Here is a 24,834-nt window from a genome sequence, read left to right on the forward strand (position 1 = left end):
CAGCGAAGTGCCTGGGGAGTAACTGTTGCCGTTCGTCCTCCCATTGCTCTCTTTCCGAGCAGGGACTAAACACTTACTCTCCGAAATTTGCACACGGCACGCACATTCATGCAGTTAGTCCTTTGAGGGACTAAAGCGCCCTTTTTAGGACTAACGGCGCAGTTACTCCCGTTTTCCCCGGGATTTTTCTTAGAGTGTACACTAACACATTGGTCTATCTGGAAACTTTTCGAAGAACCCCAAATTCTGTTGGAAAGCCAGCCACCTGCGAAGTGCTTCGTATAACATCGATCGATACCACGGTGGGATCGGTATAATTTTTTCTACATTGCTTTAATTTTTTGTCTGGGCAAATCTACGTAGAAGTGGTGTTCTGCATGCAAATTCTCTTATAAGACAGGTCCCGGGGACCTCGTTTTATGATGATGATGATAATGATGATGACAACGACGACGACGACGACGATGTGCTTAAACGATATTTCTAGCAATCCATTTCGTTAGAATTTGTGTTTGCTCTTCGTTCCTTGCACTGACGTGGCTCGGATTCGGCCCCAGTGTCGCTAGCTCTAGGATTGGTCACGTGGCGTGAGACAAAATGGAAGAGAATGGAACACTACGAAACACGGGCCCGCCTGTAGTATTTCTCGCGATTTATCTTATCGCATATTTGGCCACTACGGGAGGGGGGGGGGAGGAGAGGAGGTTCTAGCGCTACTCAATATAATACTGCTTTCTTTGAGGCAACAGCTAAAACAGCAACTTCACAAGCAGCCAAACGATTGCAGTGAAAGCCGAGGACAAGGAAGTGCGTGTCTCTCGCCTAGAAACGGGGGAGGGGGGCACCGGCTTTTTGGCCAATCCCCCGCATCTGGGCGCGTGTCATGATATAGGAATCAAGAAAGCATTCCTAGTGGATACGCTCTGCAAACTCGCCGGTTACAATTCGTAAGTTGCCATATGTGCCGTAATGTAATTAATTCAGATGGTAATTAGTCAATTTTCTTTACTTAGTTGGACATTGGCTTCGATTTCTCATGCAATTAATATCCGCCCCCTCTGAATGATACAGCTTAAGCACTAGAATTTCGTTACCAGCAACAGGGGAGTTCTAAAACATTCAGTAAAACCTAAAAAGTCATTGCCCTATCCTCTGTAGTGGGTACGTGCCACACTCGAAGACCTTCATCATCATCAGCACCAGGCCGCGTGGCGCTCGAGAGCTGAGAAGAAGATTGGAATTCGTGTAGCACTGCCACGATTCTCGCTGCTCTCTTTTCGCCAAGGCTGCCCAGTACACGCACCGGCGTCGAGGCACACTTTTCCAGCGGTGCCCTAGGCTCCTCTGTTGTCCCACCGCTAGCCGACCACAGGTAACGAACTTTTCAATTGCTTACGAATGCTTGCATGAACTATCGAATGCGTGGGTAGCCTCCTCGGAAACATTTCCGGCTGACTGCGCTGTGAAACTGCACTGGTTTTATAAACCGACTGAAATTCTAACTGATGCCGGTTGGCGTGGGCTTTACGAAAAAGAGATAAAAGATGTAAAAAATGGCATCGAAGCGCAGACAAGCCTCCGGCTGTTTCTTCGCGTGTCTATGGCTGATGCACCCACATTTGGCTCGCCGGCTAACAGGCTCGAACATTGGAATGACCTGGTCACCGATTCGGAATGCGTCATGCATTTTAGTACCACGACCGCTGAATCACTGCCGGTCTATTAAAAAATAGTGGCTGTGGCTTAGCTAAGGTTAAGCCCAGGATTCGAAGCATACTAGCCTTTATTTTAGTTGTTGAACCACTGTTTAGCCTGGTGAACTGCTGTTGCTTGGCTATATTTGGTTCAGCTAGACGAAGAAACAACTCATGCAGGCGAGAGCACGAGCTGAGACCCGGCTATGTAGCTACGCGGCCGCAAGCGAGCGCACGAGTTGAGCCTCCGCTTTTGCAGCTGTTATGACGTCATATGGTAGCTACGCGGCCGCGCGCGGCGCAGCAAGGAAGAGCGTGGTTGTGCGGCTAGTATGCTTCGCATAAAAAAGAAAGAAAGCTGCGGCCTCCCACGTCAGGCGGGCTGCAATGGGAGTGAACGCGATAGCCGTAGTTGCATTCTCGGCCGCTTGGCTGGGCAGAACGGCGCTAGCTCTTGGGGCCGGGACGCGTCCGGAAACAGCGTTCCAAGCGCGTTCCTGACGCATTTTCTATGCCGATCGCTATAAAGTCCCCGTATATGGCTCCCGCCGGGAGCCAGAGTCATAGAGGTTCTCACTATATCACATAGGGGGAAATCTGGCGCCGCCGTCTCTGTCTCATGTTTCAAATGTTTGTTTCAAATGTTTTCATTCACGCATATGACATATTCCAGTGTTTTTTACTCACCTACAATGCATAACCAAGCGAACAAAAGCAAGAACAGACGACAAACTGTTCCAATGCGAGCACGAATCTTGTCGTCTTTCCTCCAACTTTAGCAGCCCGCTGATACTTCTTACGTTTCATATGATTGTGCACGCAACAACAAGTTCTCATAGTTAAACAAAACATCTTCTTGTGTAATAATAAAGCTAAAACAGCTTTTTACGCGCTATTTTAGTAGAAAATTAATCATTATCATAGACGGAACGGTGCTTGCCTGGCTCTCCGAGAACGATGTCAATTCGAAGTCACAATATACCGGCATTCCCATGCATACCACAGCGCAGCGGCGCCAGATTTCCCTCTACTTGATATAGTGAGAAACTCTATGGCCAGAGTTGGGCATATTCCCGCCATCTGTCAATCCACTTTTGTGCAATGGAGCGACTTGTCGTTCACGCAGGGGCTATTTCATTTATTATACCCTCAAGACCACGGAGGTATTACAGAGGGGATCCATCCCACAAGCTGGTTGAATCTACACGAATTCTTAGCTAATAGGAAGGCCGAATGCCCATCAAGATGTAAACCCTTCAATATCGAGACGTGCTCATACGCGCCATGTCGTCTGCTCAGCGTCTGCTTGCCATCATGTTACACGCTCCATGGTTGGCCGATTGACGCAGAAAAATGTTTTGACGCCGTAACCACAAGCTGCGTTTACATGCATACCACAACAGAGCTTCGCTTTACCTATGCACTTTCCCTGCAGTTACCTGGCAGCCTCCTTAGCAAGTAGTACGGGCGAATGCCGTTACAACTTTTCACCTGCGCCACGGCGTCTGTTTGGCGTCTACTTGGCGTTTCCTCGCTACCGTCATCACGTACCATGCTAGAGCGGAGTAGTAAATTAATGATGCAGTGAATAATTAGGCTTTTATAGCTTTCCGCATCGTCAGCGCATCACCAATGCTAATGCTGTGGCGCCATCTGCTAACTAGAAATCAAACCAGTTTTACGAGTTGGTGGCGTGTCTGCAGTCCTTGCAGCGTGAAAACAAACAGCCGATCTCAATAATTACGACAAGGCATGCCTAATGAATTGACCTCAGCGTGACACGAGACTTAGCGATGGCGGATTTTGCTGCTTGTTTCTTGTTGACTGGGGGGGGGGGGAGGGGGAGAGCCAGCAACAAACGCGAATTCGGATCAAACCGGGTGGTCGACGCTGCATTGGCGCTGCCATGTTGCAACGGTTAGACTCGCTTCTCTGCAGTAATTTGGAGCTCTACGTGACTGCGCTTGGTGAATGACATTGCCAGCACGTGGAAAACAGAAGTCCAAAGAGTCATATGCAGTAACTCTACCGACCCCAGATAAACAGCCCCGCCTGGTGACGCGGCGGCGGATGACACCGTTTTCGATGCAAGCGACAGGCCGCACATTTTCTTTCTTCTTTTTGTTTGGTGCACTGGCCGTGTCAGTATCAATAGCAACACATGGTTAATGACGCACTTGCATTATGGTGCCTTTGTTTGCGCATTTTATTGTGGTAGCAGTTGCACGGACACTGTCAATGTGTGCTATTCTAGATAGATGTTACGTTATGGAAACACAAAAGTTGCTCTGATAACCTTTTGGGGTCCTTTCAAAGAATTTCATTTGTAGAGTATGCCTTTTGTCTTAAAACATTAAAAAAAGATTAAACCTTATTTCGACTCATCTCAACATGATTTGGCACCGGCGCCAGTGCTCTTGAGGATTCACTATTTCACTGGGCGCTGACTAATGCTGACGGTATCTCGTCAGCTTCACGTTGGTTTGACTCAATGTTTATGCCGTGCAGCGTCGAGGTGAGACGCCTCCAACACCACTGGCGGCGCAAATGACGCTAGCGTTCTGGTAACTGCCTGGGCGTTGTTCCCTCTGCCCGACAGTAGTGGCCTTGCGTGCTCTTTCCACAAGGAAGGTTAAACAGCCGTTTTGTTTCTTACAGCGATATCAATTGCATAGAAACACCAAGCGAATTCTTGCCGTCGTTGCCGCCGTTGTATATGTATATGTATGATACATGCCACGCCGTGCAGTATGACATGCGGTATGCGCGGGTTATATTGCGACGCCATTTTATCACTAAAGTTGCTCATAGCAGGTCTTACATTCTTTAGGAAATTAATCCTCGGCATTTTGAGAATGAGAGCCCACAAACACATGTCATTATCTTCTCAGACCTAAATGTTAAAAGTGCGAAGCTCAAACTGAAAACGAAGTAATTTTATTAGCGCGGCCGTGCACCACCTCGGGGATGGCCCAGGAAAGTGGTTTGAAACATACCCATTATGGAAAAGCGGTGTTAAAGTCGCTAAGAAAGACGTTGGCTTTAAATAATGCACGTATATGAAATTGTACGATGACAGGATACAAACGGAGGGCCCCTGGCACAACAGCTCGTCCTTACCTAGTCATCTTACTGTTACTTCAATTCATAGTGCCATAACAGCTACGGGTATTACACTTCGTTTAACATCCTAACATGTTGCTATTGCATTCAGTGCTTCACCCGTATGGCGAAACTGTGACATTTTTTGAAACCTGCTTGGCTTTCGAGCCATTTCGCAGCCGCATATCGTTACAACACCGTCCGATGACTTCAAGCGCCTCGCTAAACCTTGCTGTTGATGTCGATACTTCACCCTGCGTGTGAAGCTGCTTTTTTTCTTTTCGTATGGTCATCCTTTCTCGCAGATGCAACGCGTCCACGTTGGCGACAGCACGCATCGGGCCACTGCACTGCGCTTGGAATAGGCCCATTAGGGAAAGCCATGCATTATGGGATCTGTACACTGGCGGTGAAACAGTGCCGACATTTGGACAAGCTGGTACAATTATACAGGGTGAAAACTGCGCGAAGGGTGGCGAAACAGAATGAACAGACAGACGAAAATGCGGACTCACGAAACTAAGTTTTAATTTCCTTAAATGTTCGCAAGGCGCGCTTTCTGAACTGCACACGTGACGCCTGCGCTTAAACGGCAGAACTGCGGTTCGTTAGATTCAACTTGCGTTTGAATTTGCCCTTTAGCTTCGCCAAGCAGTTATGAGTCAGGAAATCCAGGTGGCCGTTTCTGTGCGCCCGTGAGTCGGATACATTTCAAGGTGCTCGTACGTGGAGGCGTTGATGTAACACGCGACTCAGCAGCGAGGAAGGTGAGCTGGTGAGAAGAGCTGACGCGCGCGCTGTATAGCGCCGACATCGCGCTGCTGTCAGCATCCAACTCGTGGAGTCGAACTAGTCTAATTTGCGCTTACGATGCGTGCTGCACGCGGAAACGAGGTTGGCGAGAGTGCTCGCGTGAGGCGGAGCTGCTGTCACAGACGAAGCAGTAATATAAGGAAGACAGGTTGGCGGGAAGAGTTGGGCGCGCAGACGCTCGTATGAGAAGACGCCGAGCTCTACCTGCCTCAACGTCCAACCCTTGTCTGATTATTATTACTATTACTTTTTCGCTCGGCACGCGGAAACGAGGTTGGCGAGAGTGCTCGCGTGAGGCGGAGCTGCTGTCACAGACGAAGCAGTAATATAAGGAAGACAGGTTGGCGGGAAGAGTTGGGCGCGCAGACGCTCGTATGAGAAGACGCCGAGCTCTACCTGCCTCAACGTCCAACCCTTGTCTGATTATTATTACTATTACTTTTTCGCTCGGCACGATTTGCAGCAAGGCATTGATATCAAAAGAGAGTTACATAAAAGCTTCAAACTCTGCGTCGTGCAAGTACAGCAGTGGTGTCTCTGTAAGACCATTGTTGAATACTCAGCGATTGTATAGTTGTACAAGTTGTCTTACTAGCGCGCTGTTATCGCACCGCTGCTTCTGCTTAATTGGCGGAAGGTACCGAGGTTCTGTGAAGCCAAGGCGGATGTTTCGTGTCGACCTACCGATGCTGAAAAACCAGGAATCTGCCGCGCTTCAGAGAGGTAATGCATTCTGGCATTTTGAGGTAACAAGTAAACATTATAGTGCGAGAACATGAACATAGCATGGCATTGAAGATGTTAACCTGTGCGCTGCATAAGCAAATAGTACACGCGATCACACGTTGCTATCATACAATCGCATTTATTGTTTAAAGCATCAAAAGAAGTTCGCAGCTTCGCCCAAAGACCGAAGCATTGGCAGCGATAGCCCGCTTTCGCGTTGTCTTCGAACTCCTCGGACGGTCTTCCATGTCGGCGTGTGATGCAGTGATGTAATTTTACAGCGAAGCGAATTATAGTGCGAGCCCACATGGACTTAGCTGATCGTTGCTGCCGCAGCTGCTGATGTCTTGTCAAATAGAACAAAGACAGAACAAAACTCGTAGTATAACGAATCAGTCTGTGTACGCCAAGTGTACTATTCCTTGAGGCGTGCCTGTGACCTGCAATGTGACCTGCAATACGAGCCGTCGGCAATAATTCGGTGACATATTGGGAATAGCTGCCTCTTAGACAGGCGCCGGACACACTGCATGTCACTGCACTGTAATATCTGTCTCTTAGACAGGCGACGTCGCGAATGCGCTCAATGATGGCGGACCCACTCCTGTGCTTGGCTTTGCGCAATGGTGATGAGGTATGCACGCAGATAAGAGCTGTGAGTGTTCTGGCGAGTGGATCAAGTGAAATTGCTGGTGCAACTCTCCCCACGCGCGACTGCCATCACTTACGGCGAAGTGTCGGCGTCCGTGTTTCTTTTGAGATTGAGCGATTGAGCGCCTACGCCTGGCCGGGGAATGGTCGCGCTCAGTTAAGAAATTTGGAGCAACCGCGAAGTTCTACCACGATATGGCCCGGGCTCGGCTCGCTTCTTCGCGCTCGGAGGGGAGGTGAAAGTAACACGGCTCAGTTGCCTGCTTAGTGCCGCCTCACTTTATTTCGAATCTCAAGTGAACGACTTTAAGATCGCAAATACTGGATACTGAGTGTGAATGACCAAGAAGATAGAAAGTAAGAAAAAGAATCGTCGCTCGTGTTATTCGCACAAGTTCGCGAGCACTTTCTGATGTAAACCGTCATCGTCGAGAACTGAAGAACGTCAATGCGTAAGTAAAGTAAGGTATACTTACTTAGTAAGTAAAGCAAAGTAAGTAAAGTAAGTAAGCAAAGTAATGGTATACTTTGTGGCGCAAAATAAATTTCTTGAAAAGGGACAGAACAACGGAAGACAATGAAGCGCCAAACTACCAACTGTTTAATGACAGCCTGAAAAAAAAATGTATAGAAGAAAAGACAACTTCCACTCATGCGCAGAGAGCCAAGGTGTGACAGAACAACACGGTCATGATAACATACTTTGGATAAAACACATTTCGGCGGAATATAATACGATAGATGTATCACTGACACAATCGTACCCTTTCTTTTTAATATAAAACGCTTCCAACAACTCGCTTGCAGATTGGTCCTTACTTGTGCCAAGAATATATACATGCGCGGCAATGTATACCTAGGAAATCTAAGTACCAACTTGCCCAAGAAGAAGTTGTTTTGGTCAGTGCGTAACATTTATCAAAACAATTTTTTTTTTCATCAACTGCTGATGACTGCCCTGAACTGGAACGGATATGCCTACCGTCGCGTACTACGAATCCGGCGGAACTTTTGATGTTCGAGAGTGTCACCACATGGCGGTGTGCCAGTTTAGATTATGGCCATATAAATCCAGTGGGCAATTACCAAAACGTCCAGCCCCTCTGTTTCCCTTCTCCTCGTTAATTCAGAACGAGAAGAACAGGAAGGTGGGTTCGTTGCCTAGGGATTCTTGGAGCATGTACGGTCCGCAACGGGTAATATGCACGAAGAAGGTACGATATATATGTGCATACCGTTGGTTTGCGCCAATTTGACTGCATCGTGCAAAATGCCCTTGGGCAATTGGTACTTGCAGCTTCATTGAAAATAACGCCTCTCTTAAACAACGCAATGACCGTGACAAACCCCAAATCAGCCTGAATCGATGGCTTCTTCTGCATTTTCTCCGTGGAGCCAACTTGCCGACTAGTGGAGGTAATGAACCTCAAACTTATTTGAACTTATAGCATCTGGGTGGTGTTAATGACGCCATTGCCGAAGTCACGTATGTTTCTTTTATTTTTCTCATGTCTTGTCGACATCTGCGCAAAAGACGTGTGTGTCGTGGCCAGTGGCGTTTGTGTTTGTTGTTGTTTGTTGAAATGTTTAATAGTGCGCATTAGGCCACGATGGACCAGATGGTCGCAAAGCTTGTGACGCCGCTGGCTCTGTCTTGGGAATCTTGACGTGTACTTGATACCTGTGCTTTCTTTCCGCTTCTGTTATGTCGCATGTCATGCCCCCGTTCATGACTAGGCCGGTATGCGGACTTTGCCGAATGAGACTAGGCCAACTGATTTATTTCGTCCTTAAACGTGCGGGTCCTAGCGTCCCAAAGCAACACTCTGTCTCGGAGAGATTCCGCATGTGGCCGCCAATCAATGACATGTACAATCTCCAGCTCAACGCAATTTGCGTTGTTATGCCAGCCAATTGCGTTCGCTTACTTGCCTGACGTCAAGCGGTTTCACTTGTTTCAAATAACTCTTTTTTACAGATCGGTCTTTATGTTACTTGCCTGAGGATGAAATTTAAACGTCTAAAGCAAATTTTGTCGGTGAACTTGAGATCGCTGCTCAGGCTATAGCTAATATTTTAGCTTGAAACAACTTTTTTTTTTACTAATTGGCCCGCATTTACATTAGCGCAGCAAATTCACTAAGCTAGGAACGTACTCCAGCTGGCACGGCTCTCTTTCAGAGGTGAAAGACAGGAGCACTGCGTTTTAGTTTGAAGAACTTGTTCGTAATTCTGGGGTTGTCACTGGCTATAGAGTTCCTTAAAGTACACTGAAATCACAGTACAAGAGCGTTTGTTCATTCTGCCCCATCGCAATGTGGCCCACGCGCCTTGGAATTGAACCTGAGACCTCTCGCTTAGGAGCCGAACCCTGTAGCCGCTGAGATACGGTGTATCACTTGTTCTGCAAGACTGGATCACCACCGGAAACCGTACGCGAAAAAAAAAAAAATGCGCGCCTCTCTTTGTGAGTGTTTGCGCAATCCGCAGTGGTGGACTATAGCAGGTGTGAAATAAGCATGCACGTCTGCGTGCGTTTGGTCTTACCTATGCCCTCGGTCAAAAGGGAGGCCCCGGCTCCATCTTTCCACTTTAAGAAAGGAATTAACCAATACGTCAATTTTCGAAATTAACATTTTGGGCATTGAAACATATAACGAATAACATACGACGAGTGAGGTCGGGTAGCCCATCAAAACAGCGTGTCAACGTGCTCGTATATACCTCGGACGCTAAACGAAATTTTTTACAAATCTCTTTTGCAATGGTCTTCTCTCGCATTCAGACAAAGAGATGCATGCCGCAGTCCGTGGGACCCACGCGACCTCTGCACCGCACACCACGGCCGGCGAGGCGACTGATGGCAGCCGAAGTTCGGCAGGCGGTACCAGCAGCAGTACAGCGTTGGGTACCAGCCGCACGAGCACGAGTTTCACCCCATCGGGGACTGCCACATCGTGTGAGTCTAGCCTATACCGCTTGGCCAACCTTCCGAATAACCATCTCAGCAGTGTTCGGCTTCAGCCACCTTGACGAGCAATCTCCTGGATTTGAGTTTTTTTAGACGACATTACTCAACAGTCTTCGGCTTCAATGACTTTACTCTTTTAAAAAAGAGTAAACTCCTAGATATCCTTCTAAAAAAAAAAACGACATTCGCATCTTCCAAGCATGCCATAGCAGCCTTATACCATAGCAGCCTTATGTAGGCTTCGTTTATCGAGACACTAGAAGTACACTCATGCCAGACTTGAGTGGCGCATTGTTCCTACTGAAAGATTCAAAGGTTTGTTTAGCGCAAAAAAAGAAAAGAAAAAAGAGAAACTAACAAGTCAACGAATTCGGCATAGAAGGCTATCTTTATGCTCTCAAATGGCATCTGAGTGTCGTCACACATTCTGCAGTCGGCTGGGTTCAGTGTGTAGTGTAAGAGTTAGTCTAGTAACTGCGCGTTTACTTTTGTGCGTCTCTTGAGCTGGCAGTTAGTACCTTCTCAGTCTGGTTACACACAAGTTGAACATTTTCTGCGACTATGCTCCACTTATTGGAACATACGTATATCGAGATTTAGCGTGTCTGACTGTTCACCTACTGCCTCATACGTGCTGCTTCTTCAGCATCTTTGGTTTAAAATCCAGCTCAATCTTTTTTCTGTTCTTTTTTTCACTGCGAGGTCAGTTGCACATGGTGTGAAAATTGGCTGTTATTGTCTTCTTGCAGGATGTTATTGTGTTGTTATTGTGTACCATCTGAATTTACTTGATCTCACTCTCGCGCTGTTTACTTTTTAACATGACGTTTGTGGTTGTGACTAACCTTTCCTCGCATGGCAATCGTCTCTGGTTCGTTTCTCTCTACGTATTCCGTTGAAACCTATAAAGCCTACATTATGTTTTTTTTTTACTTTATTAGTGGTAAAACAGCACCGCTGACTTGGGAGAGAGATTAAGACGAGATTCGACTCGCACGAACGTCTTGTGTGCGCTTGCGAGCGCGTGCATGCGAACTCATTTGGTTACACGCCAAATAACTGTGCAGCTTTTAAAACTTTTTGTGCAACTTTTAATAGTCTAGTTCTCTGTGACAACTACCTAACGACTAAGATAGGGCAGTGTACAAATATGTGGCCGATCCCGAAGACAGTGCAGTTTATTAACTTTCGCAGAACCCAGCCTCAGGTTGAACGCCGACGTAATGCGGCTAGCATTGAAGCAATGCAGCGACGCAACCTTGTCGCCACTGCCAAAAAACACCCCACGTACGAGGCGTATGCGCAGCCGGACGGAGTCTTCTTTCTCTTTGACCTCCCGCTGCTGCTTGTGGTAGTGGCCAGTTTGGCCAATACGTACACTTACTACTACGGCTGACCAGAATCTCATATATTAATTATGGGGCGGAGAAGATGATTGGGATAATGTCTCATCTTAATCGCACTAACGTCGACGGCCGTCTTCCTTCCTCTTGGAGCTCGCACTACCGCTTTTCAGTGAACTTCTTTGGCGCCACAAGAATGGCAAGGAGCACCATGCGTTGCATTCCGTATCAGTTTGCAACACGTGGTGAAAGCATCAACAGTTCGCTGCGGAGAACTATTGGCATCGAGCTCCACCACTGGAAAAGCTGGCGCCACCGTCGGCGTGACGTGCTAGGAGGGATCACGTGGACATAGCGGCCGCGTCGGCTGCTTCGGGCACGCCGAAGCGAGCTGAAAACGAGTTTAAATTCCCTCGTACGCTGCGGTCCTCATTTAGTGGCGAAATTTCCCCGCTTCTTCACAACGCTTCAAAGCACTACAATAGGTAGTGGCTGCCTTTGAAGGCGCGCAATATGGTCGGCTACTGCTCGGTGCCGCAGGGCCGGACGCACGTAACGGAGGCCGGCGTCAGCCTTATTCACACGTAGCCGCAGGACAAGACGCTGCGTGAAGCTTGGCTCGCGAAACATAAAACCGGCAAATAGTCATCGGCTACAACTCGGGTATGCAGCAAGCACAGACTCGAGTAAGATTTCTGCTACGGCGCCCGGTCTGCGATGTTCTGAAAACGCGCACTGAGACGCTCGCCCGAGTCCGCTGCCCGACTAATGTCACGACGGTTTGGTCTATGAACTTATCGATGCTATAGATACTGGCAAGTTCAATGGAGTGGAAAGGCAGCGGTTAGAAGCATATTTAAAAAAAGCATGGCATATGGTCATGTTTGTGTTATGAATTAATGCACTGGATTACAAAAAAGGAGCAGCGGGAAATTGCACGCTGAGAACACCGATAAACATACAGTGCGACGCAACTCGAGGAATAATATTGAAAGGTCAAAGAATTTAGAAGAAAGAAAGATTGAATCGTCGCGACGGCACATCACAGTCCCCGTAGGCGTCGAAGTCACTACAATGAAATTATTTTTGAACAGCTCTGACAGCGCCCACGCAACAATGGTTGCTTGTATACTGTCAAATTCTCATATTCTGCGGCCTAAAGCTCATGGCACGGTGAGAAAATGCGCGTGCGGAGAAATCGAAACTGTGCGCGGACAAGCATGCAGACGCGCAGTCGGTCGCTGCGAATCTGCGCGATCGCTGCATTGAGGCTTCGTTCTATTGCGCTCCATTTAGTTATACAAACACTATAAGAACCTATTTCACATAGTTTGCTCTCGGCGTTTACCTACCTTTCACGCAAGAAGCCGGTTCAGGAGACTCCATCGCGGCAACCGCGCGCAGTGGCGTTCACTGTACGTATTCGGTAAAGAGATAGCGTCTGTAAACGATTGTGTGCTTTCAGTTTGCCCAAGATTATTATTTAGACACTAAGAAACTTCTCTCGTTTCGAAAGTACTTACAAAAATGTCCGGGAGAGCTCGCGCGTGGTGTTTTCAGTGACCGCTGACAGCAAAACCTATGAGGAGCGTGCCACGTGATCCCTCATACTACGCCAGCGAGGCGCTTCCGATAGATGGCGACTCCGTAACTCCTCGCCGCCAATACTCTCTGCCAAACCGTGAATGCTTCGCATTACGTTGACGCTAACTGAACGTTTTTTTTTTTGTTGCGCTTTCATTGTTTCTGCAGTGCCGTCCGATCAGGCGATGGCAAGTTCTTCGGCGATTCCGAGTGGAGGTGAGCAACAGCTCCACCCTATCTGGTGCCAGCGCGCACCAACCGTCACTAAGGGCTCAGTACAAAAGTTGATTCTCTCTTTCTCTCTCTCTCTCGCTCTCTCTGTAACCTGAAAACGATGGAGTGCTGGCAGCACCTCTGTACGGCAGTGACTGTTCGCCTCGTACATAACTCTACTTTAAGTAACAAGTTCTCGCCCTTGCAAACGAAGTGCGTTTACTGTTACTGCACAAAATCCGAGCGAACGTGCTGAACTGGAATCTGCGATAACTATCGTTGATGAAGCTAAACTTCAAAGTAATAGTTAACTCTGTGATCCCTTATTTGCGTAAGGACCAACATGCTGTCCGAATCATATTGATGCGTAAACGAGCACAAATGAGAGCGTGACATAACTGAGAGCAACACTTAAACGTAAATTGGACAGTCTACAGACTTCTTGTAGACTGTTTTGTCTTCGTGTTCATCTTTAACATCATTATCGTAAGACTAATCGACTGCCTATTGACAAATACGATGCATGACAGCAATGGCATGCACTTTGTTAGGGGGTGGCGAAGAAGAATCGATGCTTCGATCGTCCTGTCAATGTATGTTTCTTTGCCTTTTTTCATCTATTCTTCGCGAAGTGATTTGCACATTCAGAGGCCCCTTTAGCACTTGTTCAAGTACATTATTTGCCCAGCGTATTGACTTCCCCTCATCAACAGGGAAGACCGCAAAAATATTTTGTCGGTTGTACTTTTCCCGCAGATGAGAGACCAAGACACCACGAATCCTGGGAGCGTCTACATCATGGTACGCTGTTCTACGACTGAGTCTCGGGAAGCGCTATGTATATGTTTAGAGAAATATGTTTCATCTTTAGGAAGACCGGTGTGAGATACATTTGCGTGTTATTTATTCTTTTCCCGGAAAACGCGCCTGCCGTGCAGTGTGAGGGAAACTTACGCAGACAGCCCACATATTTCATGGCAGGCTTTGGGAGACCTCGAGATTTCGGGCTAGTCGGAGTGGATAGAACTTCGTTACCACCCGTCTTTATTTCGGCAAGACAACACGTGCAGCATTGTAATAATAATTGAAGGAGCATGGTTTATAGCCGTTTGAACGCTGTCATTTGAGCACTGCACTACTTGCCAAAGGGGATTTTTAAGAACCTGTTTGAGTAAAAAGCACGCTGTAGATAGAAACCGCCATTTAACCTGGATTTAGATTGAAAATTTCTTGATGACATTGCTAGTATAACTATGATTCCCCGCATCAATTGGTGTTGCATCAATGCTTCCCGGCTTGGGCGAACCTGCCAGTTATATATATATATATATAATATATATATATATATATATATATATATATATATATATATATATATATATATATATATATATATATATATATATATATATATATATATATATTGTTACGGTGGAAAAGAGGACCAGGTCGTTGATGGTCGTGACGACGAAGTGGCAACAGCCTCTCGGGATTTTCGGCTGCTATTTATATAGGCCTTGTAAATACATCTTGTAAATAGTTTTATACGCGTGACATTTGGTGGACGTGTGAGGTACGCGTCTTCGCCACGGAGCTCCGCAGCGGGCGTCTCACCCAGCCTGCGGCTACGCTTCCAGTGGAAGGCACCGCATCTGCAGCTGGAATGCCGACTACGCATTCCCTGTACGTTGCTCTACCTCAGCCGCATGACCCCGGCAAGTTCACTGGCCTCGATGGAGTTGACGTTGAAGAACGGTTGAAGATGAATGAGCGCGTCAGTAAGGTGAGCAGGTGGGATCCCACCATTACGCTGGCCAATGTCGTGTTCTACCACGATGGAACACCGCGAACGTGGTTTTACACACACGAGGAAGAGCTAACCAGCTGGGACTTGTCCAATGAAAAGCTGTCCGACGTTTTTGGCAATCCAACCGCATCACGAAGAAGGACGTCTACCCACTACCTCGTATCGATGACGCTCTCGATTGCCTATACGGTGCACGGTATTTTTCGTCCATCGACCTAAGGTCTGGATATTGGCAAATCGCTGTCGATGATCTAGATCGTGAAAAGACCGCCTTTGTAACGCCTGATGGTCTTTACCACTTAATCTTATGCCTTTTGGGCTATGCAACGCTCCGCCTACCTTTGAGCGTATGATGGACTCATTACTCCAAGGATTCAAGTGGTCGACTTGTCTCTGCTACCTAGATGATCGTATTGTGTTCTCACCCTCATTCAGCACACACATTGAGCGCCTTTCAGCTGTACTTGCCGTTTTTCGCCAGGCCGGTCTACAGCTCAACTCCAAGAAATGTAACTTCGGCCGTCGTGAGATTACTGTTCTTGGACATATCGTCAGTTCAACTGGCATCCGACCGGACCCAGAGAAAATTCGCGCCTTGAAAGAGTTCCTTGTTCCACGTTCCGCAAAAGATGTCCGAAGTTTCGTGGGCCTTTGCTCTTACTTCCGCCACCTTGTTAAAAATTTTGCCACCATAGCACGCCCTCTCACAGATCTCCTGAAGAAAAGTGTGCCGTTTTCATGGGGATCCTCTCAGGCCACCGCCTTTTCTCGTCTTACCACCATGCTCACCACCCTGCCGATTCTAGGACATTTAGCTACTTCAGCCTCTACAGAGATGCGCACCGATGCCAGTGGCCACGGAATCGGTGCCGTCTTGGCACAAGTTCAACACGGCCATAAAGGTGTCATCGCGTACGCTAGCCGTCTTTTGTCACCCTTGGAGCGGAACTACTCTATTACTGAGCGCGAATATTTGGCCGTTGTGTGGGCAGTGGCGAAATTTCGCCCTTATTTATACGGCAGGCCCTTTTGTATTGGACCACCACGCCCTCTGCTGGCTTTCGTCCTTGAAAGATCCCACAGGGAGGCTTGGACGACGGGCTTTGCGGCAACAGGTGGATCACTACGATTATGCGACGCGCTATGCCATCACTCGGGCACTTCCCACTAGCTGCGCAACTGACATCGCAGGTTTCCTACTCCAAGATATCATTTTAGTACATGGTGCCCTGCGACAGCTCCTTACTAACTGCGGCCGCACTTTCCCCTCCCAAGTCATCGCCGATATCCTACGCTCATGTTCTACCAAGCATAAACTGACCCCCTCCTATCATCCCCAGACTAACGGCCTTACTGAGCGACTTAATCGGACCATTACTGACATGTTATCAAAGTACGTTTCACCCGACCACAAGGACTGGGATGTGGCGCTGCCCTACGTCACGTTCGCCTATAATTCATCACGCCACGATACTGCTGGGTATTGCCCTTTTACTTGCTCTTCGGTCGGGACCCAGTATTACCATTGGACGCTTCCCTCCCCTTGATACAGGATTCGAGGACCGAGTATGCCCGCGACGCCATCGTCCACGCTGACCATGCGCGCCAGCTTTCCCGTACCCGTCTGTTGGCATCGCAGGAATCTCAACGACACGCTTACAATCGCCGCCATCGTGACACATATTTTTCACCAGGCTCTCTCGTGCTACTTTGGTCCCCCTGCCGCCGAGTGGGGCTCTCCGAGAAACTCCTCCCGTGCTACAAAAAGCCCTTACCGCGTTCTACGTCAAGTGACCAATCTCACTTACGAGATAATCCCCGAGACCTCCGTCATGCCAGCCGGTTCCACATCACCTGACGTCGTACCCGTCTCTCGGCTTAAGCCGTACTGTGCCCTTACCGACGGCCCCGTCTGAAGCACCGGGACGGTGCTTTTTCTGCCGGGGGTCGTGTTTTGTAAATACATCTTGTATATAGTTTTATACCCGCGACATCATATATATATATATATATATATATATATATATATATATATATATATATATATATATATATATATATATATATATATATATATATATATATTTGCTCTGTATAGGGATTTGTACACCTCCTACTTTAAAAGTCCCTACTTCATTGTAGCGCAGTGATAGTGAACGCGAACCTATCACAGGGACAGTGACGCAGCGGCAGGCCATCTCGGTCGGTATTCTCCAAGACTTTGTGTGCAGGACTGGTTAGAAAAGCGGGAACTGATCGATTATGCTAGAGGGCACGTTAATGAAAACCGCTGCTATTGGGCGAAAAGTTAAAAAAAGTATTTCACAGGGTACATATTCTCAAAGAGAACATTACACTGCAACTTTATTTAAGAGACATTTTTAGCAACTCGTGCTTAGTCAAGGCGGCCAGCGAATGGAAAACAGCCCTTACGAACAAAACTCTTCGCGCATTAAGCCGCAGTTTCCTAAACTGGTGCTGCAAATGGAGTTCGCTGCCGGGCCCTTTCAGCACCCTGAAGTCTGCCCTTGTAACAGAGAATTTGAAACGAACGATAAGGCAACGTGATATATCTAGCAAGGCTATGTGACGTGTTTCTTGATCGCTGTCAGGCTTTTGCTCATGCAGCACACGTTGTCCTTCCTTTTTCAGCAGCAGTGTAAGTATTTATTTCTCAAATTTCATTCTTTTATATAGCTGCTCCCAGTGGGAGCGCAGCTTAGCGTTACCGGTGCCTAGTAAGCTACGATAACAAGAAGCAGAGAAAAGACGGGGTATGCGGGAGATGGAGATGAAAGCAGAACAAGGTGAATGCAGGAGCCAAAGTTTCGACAAGTGGACTTGACTTCTTCAAGGCCTTCAAGGCCTTGAAGAAAGCCTTCTTCAGGGCCTTCTTCAAGGCCTTCAAGGCCTTGAAGAAGACAAGTACACTTGTCGAAACGTTGGCTCCTGCATTCACCTTGTTCATGTTTTGCTCAATAACAAGAAGCAGTAAAACAAAAGCAGTAAATCCGTGCGTTGTTGATCATTGCCATGTTGTCTCAGTTAGCACGGCCAAAAATTACGAGCATATGTGATAGATACATTGGTTGAGTGTTGCAACTCGCATTTAATTTACTCTCGTACGGTTACCACGAAAGTAAATAGCTGCCTGCATATCAGAAATGATGTTCCTGTCATGTAGCTCGACCATGACTGCGGCATTTCAGAAGAAAAAAGAAAGCGCAAGCAATCTCTGTAAGGGAGACACACGGATTATTGGTAGGCATTCCAATGTATGGCCGTGTAGCGGGTTCCTGCAGTGTTTCGTTCTTTTCTCGTGTTCATGCGAGGTGATCCTATTAAATGGCTGGACATGGTATTTTCCAGCAAAGCGTTGATGTGGGCTAGTTGGCAATCCATACGTAATACTGGTTTAGCGCATAATTGACAAAAGGCAGAAGAAGACGCGAACGGTTTTAGTAAATTCGGTGCTAAAACAGTATAAAGTATGTATTTACGAGTAGATTGCACATAAAATGGTCAATACCTGGAATGGGTTCCGGAAATCCGACGTGGAAGTCGGTATATATATATATATATAGATCGGGGAAATTATCCTAACTTATTAATTGAATTACAGGAATGATAAATAAATGGAAGTGAAAGGGGATGAAAGAACAAACGGCCGCTGGTGGGATATGAACCCGCGTCTTCGCATTACGCGTGCGATGCTCTTGCCAACTGACCTACCGCGGCACCGTTTCCAATCCACTTTCATCTCCATTTATTTATCATTTCTTTAATTCAATTATGAAATACGGATAATTCCCGTATGCTTTCTTGGTGTCCTTGTTTGTTGGCTTCGGAGGCATTCGGCAAAGCTTGGGAAAATGCTTGACCTATTTGGGCTTAGAAAAGAGAGCTCCGATTTGTTTTACCTCTGAGTGACCTGCAGTTCGGTCTCCTGCTGGTGCTGTCCGAATGTCAACTAAAGTCGAATAACGAGCGTATATGTTGTGGAGTTTTACGGCTCATCGCAGAATGCGGCTTGCGGCGTTGTTTTGCAGCCCGATGACGACCTACGTCGAAGGAAGGTCACGCTCACCCGCGTCTGAAATACCACTGTACGTATACTGCCAACTTTTTATGGTCGCTCAAAGAAAAAAAAAAAAGAAAACGTTATAGCCAGTGGCTGTAGCAGTCATAATAATATTAACACTAATCATGATAATGTGACGACAACGATGATGATGATGATGATGATGATACCTCGCTCACGCAGGCAAGCGAAATGGGTCATTGCAATGCTCTGCGTGTTCCTGATTCTCGTGCTGGCGCTCTTATGCTACGCCGTGTTCATCCTCCTGACGAGTAAGAAGTTCGCCGATTTTTCCAGTTTAAATTTGTGTGAAGCGTACCCGCCGTGGTTTCTCAGTGGCTATGGTGTTGGGCTGCTGAGCACGAGGTCGCGGGATTCAATCCCGGCCATGGCGGCCGCATTTCTATGGGGGTGAAGTGCGAAAACACCCGTGTACTTAGATCTATAGGCGCACGTTAAAGAACTCCAGGTGGTCGAAATTCCCGGCGTTCCCCACTACGGCGTGCCTCATAATCAGAAAGTGGTTTTGGCACGTAAAGCCCCATAATTTTTTTTTGTGTGTGTGAAGCGTAAAAACGCTTCCATCTCAGTATAAAGCCGCTCGGCCGACTTGGACGGAAGGTTTACCGTTTAACGGAGGAGGCCCAGTTCTACACGACCGTAGGAAACAGAGTTTTGATTTAGGGCCAGCATTTGTTTACCGGCACTTGAAGAGCACTCGAAGCACGAAGTTTACAAACTCCTAACTGAGTTCCAGAAACACGTATCGCGGTTTTGCAACTGGCTCGTTTAGAGAATCTAAATCGGACAAACGTGATATGTGAGATACAACTTACGTGAGATCATTACAATATTTATGAGGGTTTTGCGCAGGTCCGGCTCCCACATTAGTGGCATATTTCTGAGTGCCTTATAGTATATCAGTTGTGTCCGCTTTATATGTCACAATATGTGGCTTACAGAGTTTACTAAGATTTATTTATTGCAAAGTTACATAGTTCCTCAGTTTTTATGTAATGTTTAGAAAGTCAACGATGTTTAAAAGAAATGGCATCTTCGTTAAATTTGGATTTAAATAGTCGGTAAAGTTTTACTTTGTCGTTTAAATGTGACAAATCTCATAACATTCAGTGCAGCCGTTGTCAAGAACAATCTATCCGTCGTTCCCATCTATTTTAGATCGGAGCTTCTCAGATAAAGCCTTGTCTCAAGGATTTAAGCTATTACCTCAGGAGATAACGTACAGAGACAAATGGAAGAGGGATCACGCTACGTTTGGCTGCCCTACGGTCTGGCAAAGAAACGCTAGTATTGGAATACGAAATGAGTAGGCATTCAGGTCTAAAAGTGGGCTTGCGTGCGAGCAAACACGCAATCCTGAAGGCACTCTTCACAGTGCAGAGAGGGGCTTGTATAACTGCTGGTGTTTTGATCTCAGCTGAGACTAGCCTGCCTGCCCCGCAGGGAGATTTATTTTTGAGTGTACCTAATGTCGTTCAACAAAACAAATTACGTAATAAACCAGCCGCCATTGGTTTGACAGGTAGCCGGTGGCGAGAAAAGAGCACTTGCCACCGGGGGCATGCGGAGCTCAGGTTGGCTTAAGCAACGGTCGAGGCAAAATTAGGTTAGGTCCTACGCCTCTCTGCATCCCAGCGCGTGACTAAAATTTCTCATTACACCTATGACGAGATGTCGTGGGATTAAAACGGGCAAGAGAGGTCGCAAGACATGTGCTATGCGTCCCCAATATGGTTTCCTATATTTTTTTGCTTCGTAAATTAAAGAACTATGACCTGTCTAAAAATATTGTATCGCATCGAAATACATAGGGCACAGTTATTGCGGTTCTTAGTTTCCGAAAGTTTGATCTGCTTTCTTGGGCTTTAACTGAGATCACTGAACCCTGCATATAAGTAATCATTCAAGAAGAATTCATAGAAATTCGAAACATATTGTAACTCGGAAAAAAAAAACATTTAAAGAAGACATGGGTTACATGAAGGAGCAAGATGTTGCGGCGAACTGCGTCCGAGAGGAGGAGGTCAAGCGTTAGAACTTTTGTATTTCAATATAATCAAATAGCCTTTTTAAAGAGCACTTCAGTAATTATGCTGTCTATGTGTGCTTATGTGCTGATTTCTGTTTCTTGTATGTGTTCATTTCTCGTTGCTCTTCGAAAGAGAACAATATCTGTTTGTTAAGCAACGTTCTGTGAGTTCCTCAAAAAATGCGAATATAATTTTTGTTCCGTTACACAAGATATTCCGCGTAGCAGCGAACACCATTCCACAAAAATAACTTTAATTCATTCCTTTGCGGATTAATATAACGAACTAGGACTCTGTTCTAGGGTGAAGTGTTGTCCGAGTTGTCGAGAACAATATTGATAACTTTTCATACGAAAACGTCGGTATTCATACGCAATACGTGCAGTAGTCGCGTCGCAGCCACACCCTTGTCAGTGAAGACCCTGCGTTTGGGAAAGGCATGCGGATTTCATACTGGCCCACCACTCATGAATGATACAGAAAAGTTCATTCTCGTAGCTTGAATTACGTGCAATCACGACCCATGGGCACAAAGTGGCTTTCTCTGAGTTTAGCGAAGTTATTTTTGCGCGAACTTATACGTTGAACACCTCTTACGTGAATGTCTCAGTTCGCGCAATTATGGCATATTTACGTGTAAAAAAACCAGCCTGACAAATGGTTCTTTTGTCGAGGTCGTCCCATATGGCTCCACAGTGATCACAATGGCATTGATGTGTTATATCCAGAATTTTTTTGTTGGCAGTTTATGGGTGCATTCCTATCACGCACCCGTGCCAGTGCATAGCGTGCCCGCAAAACTTGCTCGATGCGACTTGCAAAAATGAAGCAATAAAGGATGGTCTGAAATTTTGGACAGGACTAATATGGATGCATAAAAATGAAGGTTGTTTCCATAAAAGAAATCCTAATTAAAAACGAGCTCAGTTACAAGTTTTCCATAATTGTCTATGGTGTTTACAATATAGAGTATAGTTGCTTGTTTTGGTGGCATTATTCTTCAAAACGGAAAATGGGAATGTGAACTATGGGGATCTGTTAATTTTTCAATTTAATAAAAGAAAATGGTGCAAAGTGTCCCTCGCACTAAAGCATTGTGTGCGCCACATCTTCTTTCCAGATCCCCATCCGACCGTCATCATGCCACCAAGAACCACAACTACCACTACCACTACAACTACTACTACTTCCACACCAACGACTACTACTTCCTCTACTTCCACACCAACGACTACTTCTTCCTCTACTACCACAACAACCACTACAACTACCACCACAACAACCACTACAACTACCACTACTACCACAACGACGACTACTACTACCACCACAACTACCACTACTACCACCACGACAACCACTACAACTACCACCACAACAACCACTACAACTACCACAACAACCACTACTACCACTACTACTACCACGACAACAACCACTACAACTACCACCACAACAACCACTACTACTACCACCACAACCACTACAACTACCACGACTACCACCACAACAACCACTACAACTACCACCACAACCACTACAACTACCACGACTACCACCACAACAACCACTACTCCTACTCCATCCACTCCATCCAATCCATCCACTCCAAGTAAGTTTACTTTTTTTGTGGTGCACCTGTATTTTCAGCTTTAGACATATAAATGGCTATAATGTGGCGCAAGCCAATACCAAGACCAAGTGTTATTTCTCTTAACGACATATGGTAGCGTGAAGGCACAATCACAAAGAAGTCACAGAGACGCACGTCACAGGTGACATTACGATTGTGCCTTCGCACTACAATATGCCGTTAAGTAAAGTTAACTAGCCCAACAACAGGTCCTCCTGCAGAATGTTATTTCTTTGTATGCCGACGATGGCACAATGGCAGGTTACAACAATAACAGCAGTGACCGAAGCCTTTTAATACTGCACACACACACACAAAAAAAAAACAGACTTGTGGGACCTTCCATAATCGCAACCCGATTTCCAGCGACGCTATTTATTTCGAGCGGTTGATTTACGGATTTCAGTTGCCTGATCAAACCATGTACCTTAAGGCGTTGCTTACATTTACTAACCCCTTTTAAAGCTTGCCCACATATGACGCTTTCGAGCAGTTGTTAATTTTTTTAAGACAGTAATTCATCCGCCTAAGTTCAGCCAGGTTCACAGGCTGTAATCTTTGTTGGTTATAAAGCACAAATATAACGCTCCGTATCGCTCGCACACAAATCTACTGCTTAGCCCATAATTAAACCGCGAACATTCAGTTTAGACTACCTATAACCTGCCCCTGATTTTAAATACCTATAAACAAACTACCTTCATTACTTCACCGAAAACACTGGGGAAAGCTACTTCTTACAAACCGTGCTTAGCATATAATAATCTAAGAAAAGCCCAACAATTCGCTAATAATTCGCAACGATTCCATTCAGGTAAAAAAACATTAACGTTTTGTCAAACATTGCACTTAACATGAACCCTGTTTTCTACGAAATATAAGCAATCTGTAAAGCAGAGTTCTCTCGGGACATTGGCATACATAGCTGGTTACGACCGTATGGCACTTTGAAACACTTGCTTAAAGGAGTTTTTCCACCGACCATATTTGACAATCATGCACTTCATACCACACACAAATTTGACATATCGTTTCCCCCTTTTTTTCCTTAAATTTGAAGATCATGGAGCCAGCAGTTCTGCTTTGGAAACGGGCTAAATTCGGCGCCGCTCTTAAAACATACTCGTAATGCTTCGGAACGCTTGCATACGTAATTCATTGTAAAGGACTCAACCCACCCACTTTTTACATTACTTACATATCACCTATGATCTGGTCCTTAATTTCACCAAATAAAAAGAAAACGAAATTAAGTTCTGGGGTTTTACGTTGCCAAAGCGACAATATGATCATGAGGCGCGCCGTAGTGGGAGATTCCGGGTTCATTTTGAACCCCCGAGCTTCTTTAGGGCGCACCCAATGTGCGGTACACGGGTGTTTGTTTCTTTGCATTTCGCCCACATCTAAACGCGGCTGCCGCGGCCAGGATTCGATCCCGCGCCCTCGGGCTTCACAGTGCAACACCTAAGCCACTACGCCACATCGGCCGATAAACATGAACATGAAGGGGCCTCGTCTACATCTCCTAGGACACCGGGGAGGACGGTTTATTAGGTATTAAAAAAAACCGAGGCTTCAGTAATTATTTGCAACGCTTCTAATTAATCCAAGAACGTGAAAAAATCACCACACTTGACATGCCCTCGCTTTTACGCAGAACTTCTGCTTGGTGTCTTTTGCAAGTTGTCTTGCGATTCCGGGAAACAATACTGATAACGAGTTTGACAGTCTGGAACGTTTGTATAGTTCTTTACCAGGGCTGTAGCCACAACACATAGATTGCACATTCATCGTTCGTCACTCATAGCATGTTTACTACTTCAACGAAATAATAACGACGTAATAATAACGAAATTGAAGTTTCTATCAGAACAAACTATATACAAGGAAGGGAGGAATCAAACGAAGAAGCGTGCCATGCCGCGGCATCTTGCGTTCTGATGTAGCGATCCCGCGTGGTCATCTAAGCATGGCCGAAGTCGCCTCGCAAATGCTGAAGCATTCGGTCAGGCGATTGAGTGCAGCCTGCTGCAGCCACCATTGCCCGGCATGCAAATCACCGTTGGGTGAAGAAACGTAACAGCTGTCGGCTATACGGCGTTAGGCGAGTAACACGGCTCAACACGATGGTACTGTAGCTCATCAGTAGGAGAAACGGGTCGTGC

At 46.4% G+C, this 24,834-nt stretch overlaps 1 protein-coding gene across 3 annotated transcripts in view; it reads left to right on the forward strand.

Annotated features, from left to right (window-relative positions):
* The first annotated feature begins 1,160 nt into the window (after positions 1-1,160).
* The window catches only part of LOC135904692 (uncharacterized), a 37,664-nt gene continuing 13,990 nt past the window's right edge, over positions 1,161-24,834 (forward strand). Inside the window, exons 1-6 of one of the 3 annotated variants that reach the window (XM_065435616.2) lie at positions 9,924-9,945; positions 13,053-13,100; positions 13,854-13,898; positions 18,954-19,010; positions 19,169-19,257; positions 22,157-22,648. In XM_065435616.2, the coding sequence (XP_065291688.1) occupies positions 18,958-19,010; positions 19,169-19,257; positions 22,157-22,648 (634 nt within the window). In that variant the 5' untranslated portion in view covers positions 9,924-9,945; positions 13,053-13,100; positions 13,854-13,898; positions 18,954-18,957. Of the gene's footprint in view, positions 1,373-9,771; positions 9,946-13,052; positions 13,101-13,853; positions 13,899-18,953; positions 19,011-19,168; positions 19,258-22,156; positions 22,649-24,834 lie in introns of those variants that run through there. The other 2 variants (XM_065435618.1, XM_065435617.1) reach the window with 2 other exon arrangements.

The sequence above is a fragment of the Dermacentor albipictus genome, chromosome 2, assembly GCF_038994185.2.
Source record: "Dermacentor albipictus isolate Rhodes 1998 colony chromosome 2, USDA_Dalb.pri_finalv2, whole genome shotgun sequence".
Classification (NCBI taxonomy): Eukaryota; Metazoa; Arthropoda; class Arachnida; order Ixodida; family Ixodidae; genus Dermacentor; species Dermacentor albipictus.